The sequence below is a fragment of the Labeo rohita genome, unplaced genomic scaffold (genome assembly GCF_022985175.1).
Source record: "Labeo rohita strain BAU-BD-2019 unplaced genomic scaffold, IGBB_LRoh.1.0 scaffold_54, whole genome shotgun sequence".
NCBI lineage: Eukaryota > Metazoa > Chordata > Actinopteri > Cypriniformes > Cyprinidae > Labeo > Labeo rohita.
Genome location: NW_026129462.1, coordinates 1,082,373 through 1,093,122, shown reverse-complemented (window position 1 = coordinate 1,093,122; position 10,750 = coordinate 1,082,373). Strand labels below are relative to the sequence as shown.

General features: G+C 37.0%; 1 protein-coding gene across 1 annotated transcript; it reads right to left on the bottom strand.

Moving 5' to 3' along the window:
- Positions 1-5,653: 5,653 nt before the first annotated feature.
- Positions 5,654-9,148, bottom strand: LOC127161073 (nuclear factor 7, ovary; the record flags this gene model as incomplete). Its single annotated transcript, XM_051103710.1, has 6 exons — positions 5,654-6,516; positions 7,296-7,414; positions 7,496-7,518; positions 7,597-7,827; positions 8,515-8,610; positions 8,696-9,148. Coding segments are annotated over 6 exons (1,425 nt in total), but the record flags the coding sequence as incomplete, so codon positions are not given.
- Between the last annotated feature and the right edge of the window lie 1,602 nt (positions 9,149-10,750).

Genomic DNA, 10,750 nt, shown 5'->3' with positions numbered 1-10,750 from the left:
CATCAAACACAGCATCGGTCATCGGTCATCGGTCACACACTCCTGCAGTACAGCACATGGAGCACCTTTCAGATCAAATGCATTAAATGCAGTATCCCTCCCTCCTGATTATGTTCTAACATGAGCATTGGCATAGACATAATAATATTTACACTGAGCACAAAAATAAATAAATAATGCAATAAAATACAATTACACAATAAAAAACGGCACAACTACGGTTGCCAACTTCAGCAAAAGAAAATAATGGAGCATCTTTTTTTTTTTTTTTATAGGAAAAAGTACAGTATATAGGACACTCGAAGTATTTTGTACTAAACTACAGAGGCTTTCAATTCAGTGTCTGCAGTTAATTATGCATATGAAAAAATCTTATTTTTAAATAGGCACAACCTATTTATGCACAACTTAATTCTAAAAAGACTTTTAATGTCACACTAGCAATATATATATATATATACAGTGTTAGGAAGGTTACTTTGGAAATGCAATAGGTTACAGATTACAAGTTACTCGATTTAAAATGTAATAAGTAGTGTAACTTTCCAATTAATTTAATCAACTTATTACTTTTGATTACTTTTTTATTACTTTTCTAAATTTCTAATATTTTCAACTGTTAATTATTTTAAAACATTTAAACCAGACAGAGTTAAACTTACAGCAGCACTCAACACTGATTACTGTCAGACTTTCAAAATCCTTCATCACTTGAATTAAGATTATAATAAGTAAGGGATAATATATCTTTATTTTGCGGTAACAACTGGCTGGACATACATTATCCCACTGATTACACAGCTGCTTGCCACGAAAGCAAATAATTAGACAGGAAACACTGATCTGAGTTGAAATATTTGAACACAAAGCTTCCATGAAGAAATCAGTTGATACCAAGCGATAAGTTCAAACTAGACAAACATTTAAAGGAAACAGTGCAGTCATTCCACTTTTATTACACAACATTTCACCACATAAATAATTAAGAACTTGCACTTACAGTACTAGTGTGTTAGTTATCTTATAATCCATGACGTTTCCGGATGAGTTTGTGTTATTAGCTTTTACCAGTTGTTATTTGGGAATAATGTACCTTGGAATGTCATGACTGACCAATCAAGCATTCACAGAGCCGTGTAATAATTTAATTTAAAGCACAGCCACCACAAATTCAGGTTAAATTCAGATAGCTATGACACTGCTTTTGAAATCAAATGTTTGCATAGTTATGACAGGAAACACTGGCATCTTAAAAACTAAAGTATATGCATGAACCCAAATAAGAAATAAAACAGTTATTGAATAATCATGTGTCCTATATTCTGTCTCCTAAACTCCTGAAACTCTGGTGTCTCATTTTTGAGTAATCAATGCAGTTTATAAAAGAAGTCAATTAAATCTCTATGTGGGTGTGTTTGTGTGAAAAAATTCAGATGTAACCCGCTCTGTAATCATTAACATTTTCAAAAGTAACTAATTTAATTACATATTTTTTCTCACTAACTATAACTTATTACAATTACATTTATTTTGTAATTAAATTACATAGTTCTGTTACATGTAACTAGTTACTCCCCAACACTGCATATATATATATATATATATAGTGCCCTCCACTAATATTGGCACCCTTGGTAAATATGAGCAAAGGTGGCTGTAAGAATAAATCTGCACTGTATATCCTATGATATCCTAACCTATCATTTAAGTAAAACCATGGAAAGCGGGGGAAATTCTCTTTATGAAATAAATGTTTTTCTGTAGTTCATGTTGACCACAATTATTGGCACCCAATTATTGCAATGTCCTTTATTCAAGATAACAGCTCTGTGTTTTCTTCTTTAATGCCTGAAGAGTTTGAAGAACACCTGACAAGAGATCAGAGACCATTCCTTCATACAGAAACTCTTCAGATCCTTTAGTTTCCCAGCTCCATGCTGGTGCTTCTTCTCTTCAGTTCACCTCACACATTTTCTATAGGGTTCAGATCAGGCAACTGGGACGGCCATGGCAGAAGCTTCATTTTATGCTCAGTGACACATTTTTGTGTTGATTTTGATGTTTGATTTGGATCACTGTCCTGATGGAAGATCCAACCACAGCTCATTATAGAACTTCTAACAGATGCAGTCAGGTTTACATTTTGTATCTGTTGGTATTTGCTAGAATCCATGATGCCATGTATCTGAACAAGATGTCCAGGACCTCTGGCAGAAAAATAAGCCCACAACATTAAAGATCCAGCAGAATATTTAACCGTGGGCATGGGGTACTTTTTGTACCAAACCTATCTTGAGTGTTTGCTGCCAGAAAGCTAGTAGTTTCATCTGCTTTAGAGCTTTAGTTTCATCTGACCACAGAAGCCAGTCCCGTCTGAAATTCAAGTTGTGTCTGACAACTGAATATGTTGGAGTTTGTTTTTGGATGAGCAAGAAGGATTTTTCTTAAAACCCTCCTGAACAACATGTGGTGATGTAGGGGCTGTTTGAATTTTTTTTTAGTCTTTTGACCCCAAGACTCAACTAATCTCTGCAGTTCTCCTACTGTGATCCTTGGAGAATCTTTGGACACTTAAACTCTCCTCCTCACCATGCATTAGGACGATATAGACACACATCCTTTTCCAGGCAGATTTGTAACATCTTTAGTTTAATATGAATTCTTAATTATTGTCCTAATGATGGAAACTGTGATTTTCAATCCTTTAGCTCTTTTCTTACAGCCATTTTCTATTTTGTGAAGCTCAACAATCTTGTTCTACACATCAGAACTATATTATTTGGTTTTATTCCTTGTGATGGATGATTAAGGAAATTTGGCCTTTGTGCTCCTCATATTTATAATCCTGTGAAACAGGAAGTTATTGCTGGACAATATCATACTCCTAGTCATTCTAGATAAATGCAAATATGAATGGGAATATACTTCAGAGATATTTTACTCATTATAATTTCTAAGGGTGCCAATAATTGTGCCCAACATGCATATGAGAAAAACATTTATTTCATAACGTAAGTTTCCCCCGACTTTTAATTGTTTTACTTCAATGAAAGGTTAGCATTTTGTGAATTTTTTGAATGTAAGATCATAAAGATAAACAAAGCAAATTTATTTTCATAGCCATCTTTGCTCATATTTACCAAGGGTGCCAATATTAATGGAGGGCACTGTATATATATATATATATATATATACACATATACATATACATATATATATATATATATATATATATATATATATATACATATATATATATATATATATATACGCCATATACGACATATGGCAACAATTACTTTCTACTTATTTCCTTGTTATTCTGAAAAAAATTACAATATATTGCAATATAAAATTAAAAGGGCCGGCCTTAAGGTAGTCAATGATGTGCTGTTTTTAAGCCACATGACATTTAAATGTTCCTCCAAAACACTTTTTCTGACTTTTGCCCCAACACAGAGGACACCAGCTTTTTTTTTTTTTTTTTTTTTTTTTTTTTTTGCATTATCTTTGGTTAGTTAATTACATATTTTTATTCATAAATCAACATTATCTAAAAAAGCTTTTCAACACTGTACCACTACAGAAAAATAGGAACTGAAGTAATGTATTTCCCCATTGGGATTTTTTATAGATAGTAACATCAATAATTTGACCGCAATTATTTATTTATTTGAAGTGTTTATTGTAGTAAATGTGTATTTATGTATAAATAAGAAAATGATTTAGTATTTTCAGAAAATGATTACAACAATATTCCACAGAAAGCGTTATGTTTGTGGTAATGGTAATATTCTTTCATCTGTAAAGGGTGATTTTGCTGCTCATTTGTGCGCTGCTTCAAGCTGTTGTTGAAGCTAAAAATAACTTTCGTTTAAAACCTTTTCAGTCCTTTTAAGTCCCTTCTTTACTGCAGACTCACTCATAAACAGTCTCTGTTCGCCATCTAAAGGCGGAACAATGTAACTAAAATCACCATCACATGCACAGTTTCTCAATACTAAACGCTATTATTAAATATATTGTTTATATAAAATATTGTTTATATAAAATAATATTTGTTGAATAATAATATTTAATAAATAACAACAAAAACAGCCATCAAAAAAGATGCTAGGCAATTCAGTCAAAAGAAAAGGTGTATTGAATTTAGAGCCATTTAAACTGCATTTTGGAAGTCCATTATATGGAGATAATTACTAATTATTTTTTTCCTCAGGAAACATAATTTCTTACTGACTGAAGAAAGAAAGACATGAACATCTTGGATGGCAAGGCGGTGAGGACATTATCGGTAGTTTTTGTTCTGGAAGTGAACGACACCACCGCTAACAACCCCGAGATCAGCGAAGGGCAGAAGACAAAGACAGATGCATAAACCAATAACAGGACACTTTCTGTGACTCTGCTGAGCTCACCCTAGTGCTTTTAAATCGATAAACTTCATGAATCTAAGACAAAAGGATCTCAGAAGAATCAGAACCTGGTTCCAGAGCTACACGGTTGGTAGAATAGTCAAACTGCAGAGTGGATTTTTGCAAGCTTACAAAAAACATTTTCCTCAACAATATGGCAGCTTCGACCCGTGTCTTTATGATGTGCAACATTATTCGTCACAAAACGCGTCCACCGACCAGACGCTTCAGGAAACACAGCTGTAATGTGGTCACAGACATCATGGTATTGCAAATATGATCCTGTCTGACTCTGGATTAGCGGTTCTGGGTTAGAGCCGTACTGGTTCTGTCTACAAAGTGTGAAAATGTTTCAGCCTGATGAGCATCACAGCATTTGGCAAATCATTCAGATCAAGAAGAACTGGGCTGCGTTTCCCAAAAGAATTGTGAGCCTAAGTAGATCATAGAACCAGTGGCATCAATAGCCTTACGATCAACTTAGCTCACAATACTTTTGAGAAAAGCAAGTCTGGTTAATATCAATAAATCATCCAACAACAGTTTGGTTTAACAGTGGTGTTTTGAAGGGTTAAACCTTCATTATTGTTATTATTATTAATATTAGCTCAACTCTATACTGGACATTGAGAGACCAGGGAACGATTGATCGTTTGTGTCTGGATCTGTGCTGACTTTCAGACATTGGGTTTGAACAGAGACGTGGAGTTCACTGTCAGATCGTGGCTGGTTTACATCGCTTTATACATGTGCTGTTACAAGAAGCTGAATGTTGTCATTAATTATATACTTACTTTACTGTACTGCTTCACCCCTGGAAATTGTTGTTTTCAGTTCATTTAAAGCATTTCATATAACCCTTTTGAGGTGTCCGTATACATACAATACAGTATTACAGTATTAATAGTACGTTTTGAATGATGTCTACACACAGTATCCTGCAGGTCAACAACTACATTTTGAAAGCTTTCATTAAAGCAAGTCTGGACAGCAACTGGGCACGTTTGTGTGTCCTGCAAATAACCTGATCGTGAGCACATGCTTTGATTTCAGTATCTGCACTGACGTACGTCCAGAACGGACTGATCTAAACGTACACATTTTTATTTTTTTGAAATCTCTTTTACATGCATCTGTAATTGTGTTGTTTTTCCGATCATTTAAGCTCTATAACCTCTAGCGAGGAGACGCAATTCAGTGAAATAATCAGGAAAAAGGTCTGTAAAAGCGAATCCTAAAATCGCTGTTTTAGTGGCACATAAGAATGAGAAATAACATGATTTATTTTAACTCTTCACTGTGTGTTTTAATTCAGTGCAATGTGACAGTCAAATGAATATGTTACACAAGAATTTGACAAAAAGAATTACTAAAAAAAAAAACACACACACACACACACACAACTGAAATATCCCCTGATATGTTCCTATATTCCATATATATCTGGACATACTGTGTCTTAAATTAAGATACTTAATCAATCAGTTCCCACTTTGAGTCATATCCATTATATATGATGCCTATCAAAAATATCTTACTATATGCAACTTGTGAACTATCAGCGCCTCTGTGTTCACACAGAATAAGCAGAGGAGAACTCACACCTGTTTGATGGTCTTTAGCGGTAAGATCCTCAAAGGGTGAAGAGAACAGCAGAAGAAGAATGGGAAGAGTGTGTGGGTGAAGCTGGCTGTGAATGTGTGTAGATGTGTGTTAGTTACAGGATCAGAGAAGGACACGGTTCCTCCGTCACAGTCCAGATCCACTCTCACACGCTCCAGCTGCTGATGAACGCAGAATCCAGACGGCAGACTCTGTCTGTACTGCACAAACCACACGCCAGAGCTGAAGAAAGCGGCTCCCTTCCTCTGGTTTGACGCTGCAGTGACTCCCAGACTCCAGTGTGGACTTTCGTTTACCTCCACATCCCAGCGGTGCGATCCTGAGTCAAACCCCTCCGACCCCACGACGCAGTCAAAGCCGTCAAATCGCTCTGGATTATCAGGAAGCCGTCGCCCGTTTCCGCCCTTTCTCACAGCGGTCAGATCGTGTGACAGGACGAGATCCGGATGAGCCGTGTTCGGATCCAGAATCACAGGAGCTGATGAGACACAAACAACAGCTGCTTTACAGATTATTATGAATTATGACGCTCGTCTTATTGATGAGACACACTAAACATGTTCCTCTGATCCCTGTCAGTACTGTAACAATAATTACATGCTTGAAAAATGTTCATTTTTTACAGAAAATGACACTAATGAAAACAAACGATCTGCTGTATAACACTAATCATGTCAATATCAGGTCTACTCTTGTTTACGGCTAGTTTAAAGATTAATGACCCGTCTCTTTGACCTGGCACACACACATATCTCATATTTCTATCATTCAGATCCATTACAGGATTGCATATAGTAGGTCGGCCGGAACCGGGAACCCTTCCCATAACACCTGATGCACTCATTACATCATAAGAAGAATGGCTGGAAGAACATTATGGTTAGAAGAAGAGTTTTATCCAGAAGGATGATCATTATGTTAAAGGACACTGAGATGAGCCTGTCTTCTTCTACTGGATAAACGGCAGCTCTGCCTTCATATTTCAGCCTGCAGACTACAGCTGTTACTGACCTCAACCAGATCAGCATGAACTGACTGGAGCTAAATCACTCATTTGTGGATTTTGCATTATTGATTCTGTCACCAGTGTAATACTGTGAAGCTGCTTTGAACAATCTCCACTGAATAAAGCACTATGAAAACACAGGTGACTTGACTTTGGATATTGAGACAAAATGCTGAGATCTGTAATTATCCCTCATGCATCATTTCCAGTGTGTGTGTATAAGAGCTCAGATCTTCTGCAGTCAGACTCACTGTTCTGGACGACGTCCTGCATCTTCTTCCAGACTCTGAACGGCAGGTTGCCCAAGTAACGTGGCACACGAATCAAAGCTCCAGAAGGCGTCTGTGGATCCGGCTGTGAGATCTGGACTCTGGAAGAACATTCAGGAGTCAGAACTGCAGTGGCTTTGGATCAGAAGCAGAGAGACCAGAGACACCAGCAGATCACTCACCTTTCCATTGAGACTGGAAACTCCTGCAGAACAAACACACCACTGATCATCAACAACTCAATCAATCAATCAATTAATCAATCAATGATCTGAAATCAGACCTTCAGAAAGCAGACGTCGCTGGCGTTCATCATCTCCTCCGTGTCTTTGATTGTGTGTGAAAGAGCTGAGATGTGTCTGTTGATCTCCTCCAGCTTCTCCTTCATCATCTGCTTCTTCTGCTCCTCTTCCTCCCTCAGTGCAGTGATTGTAGCTTCTTCTTCATCTCTGAGAAACTGATGAAGCTTCTCAAACTGCTGTTTAATCTGATGCTCCGTGTGCTCAGCTTGAGACTGAAATTAAAACATTTATTCATATGCATAAATCAGTAATTCTGGTGCAGCATGAAGAATGAGGTGGACATTTGGGACAGATGTAGATCTTCTGTCTCTGTAGGCTGTGAGCACACATTCTCAAACTCATCAACCCAGTTTTAATCAGATACATCACATACATTCAGTGTCATTCATAATCATGATGTGTGTGTTCTACCGTCCGCTGAAATTAAAACACGGATGGTTTCATTTGTGTGACACTTGGTCACTGATCTGCTGCAGGACAATGTGTGACTCGCATGAGAGAGATATAGTGACTACCACTATACTGTGAGTATATTTATTTACATCAGTTAGAAAGCCTATTTGCCAACGCATTGATGATAATGTTTTGAACCATTTACATGTTCACTGATACAGACCCCATCTGTGACTGTCACTGAGTTTGCCCTGACACAATATACCACTTTTGCTCATAATATATCATGTGTAAAACTCACATTTTATACAAAAATAAATGTTCCTTTGTTAGACTACACAAACACTAAACGCGTTACACTGGATTCAGTGCATCATGAACATTCATTGGATCTGTCAGCTGTAGTTCTGACAGTGTGTGTGTGAGAGGCTTTTATTTTAACAGAGGAAGAACCCATTCAGCTGTTCTAACCAAGTGTGCAAACATATCAAGAGAAGCGTCCTCACCCTGATGTGTTGAACTGTTTTCTCACATTCTCCTTTCAGTGTTTTGCTGTGCTGAAGTTTCTCCTGTAAAGACTTAAGTGCTGTACTGAGCTCCTCCTGGAATATAAAGTGAAGATCAATAAAACACCAGAGACTTCTGTCATATGGTAAGTCTTTATCTGCAGGGATGAGTCTGTCTCACCTTATACGACGGAAGCAGCTCACTGATGGGTCTGAACGTGTGATTGACGTGTTTCTGTGAATCTCTGCACACTAAACACAGCAGCTGTTTGTCCTCCAGACAGAAGAGTTTGAGTCTGTCTCTGTGCAAACTGCAGATCTCCTCAGATCCTGATGAACGCCGCTCATTTCTCTCGTTCACAAACGACTCACACAGGTTTTTTAATGCCAGATTCAACGGAGGATCGTGTTTTGAGGATCTTCTCCTGCAGACGGGACACTCCTGAGTTTTCTTGGTTCTCCAGAACTGCTGAAGACACTCTTTACAGACGCTGTGACTGCAGGATAAAAGAACAGGAGCCTTGAAGATTTCACAGCACACGGGACAAGAAAGCTCTTCTGCAGACACATTTACTGACTCTATCTTCACTGTTCCAGCAACACAAACTTTACTTTCACTTTCTGAAGGAAGGATTCAAGAATGGATAATTACGTAAATCACAAAGATCTGCCATCTGTTCAGAAACAAATGCCTCAAAAATCCTTCTTAAAGGTGTTTCTCTTCGTTCTCAACTGATTCCCGATTCTCTATTTTGGTGTTGTCTTCAGAAGAACAAACTGTCAGTCACTTCCTGACACGTGTTGAATGAGAATATCGTCCTCATCTGTGTCTCGTATTCTTTAACCCTTTGCTGCCTAATGAATGATCATCTATCATCAGATCTTAAAAACCTTCATGACATGAAATGAGACATTAGTTCCAACCCTAACACTAAATATCTGAACATCAAATTTTCTCATGCACTTCTACTCTAAAATCTGGAATGTTGTTTTTTTTCTTTTTTGTAATTGTATTTATTGGGCTTTAGTCATTCAACTGAACAGAAAAAGCAAACTATTGTTTACACTTCTGAAATATAAAGCTAAGAAAAATAAACCAGGAGATCTGGGCACAGGTAATATGAAGAATAAATACACACTGTTCATTTACACCCACTGATGTGATAATAATACAAATCTGATGAAGTGTCATTTTAAAGGTTCACTAAGCAGTATTTTCATCTCTCTAATAAACTCATGTATCCATACTGGAAAACTAATCATCCTATTAAATACAATAAATAAATAAAAAGTAAGTGTGTGCCACTGTTCTGTTGAATTACAGTAAAACACAGGGTGGTAATGAACCCGTAAAGCGAGTTTGGCATATTTCATATATTCTTACAATAAGTATATATAGTTATATAACTAGTCTCAGAACAAGTTAAGTTAGGACAAGTTCGATTAAACATTATACTATCTAAATCACCACACAAACAGATAATAATATAGATCTAGCTGATAATAATCTGATAGTTTATTTATTTCTGTAATGCAGCCAGAGAACAGTCAAAACACACCATTCCTAAAATCATGGACATGTTGTTTATGTTTCTTCCAAAATACAAGACAGTAGAATGCATATGCAACCTTTATGATATTAATGGATAATTGTGTATGAAACTGCTTATACTTTTGAGACTAATTTCATCCCATATGTCGTCGCTCTTTATGCTGAAGGTGTTTGTACGGATCGGATCTTTAAACGTTGACTTTTCAACACTTTCTTTTAAATATGAGCCTAAATAGGATTTGTAAATATGAGTTTGATGTTTGCAGTGAGCGCCACAGATGCGCATCCATATTTACACACAGTCAAGTATACCCGGCTGCAGCCTGCAGAACGGGGCGGGGCTACACGTGGGGCGGGGCTACACGCATCGCCCCGCCCACAAATGCTTTCATTGGCTAATGATATGTAATGACGTAGTCAACTCCATAAACAGGAAATGCGGTTACGAGCATAGTTCAAGCTACGATTCATTCGTGATATTAAATATCTGTTACATATAAAATATTAAACAATATATTATAAATTCGTTAATTATCTACATGTGATATTAATAGGAAATAGGAGTTGCCACTTTAAGACGGCTATTTACGGGAGTTGTAGTCCAAAAAGCGAGATGCATTGTATGTAATGTAGTCCAGTGACATGTGCGGGTGTGACGAGCAATCTCACTGTGTGCTGTGCAGG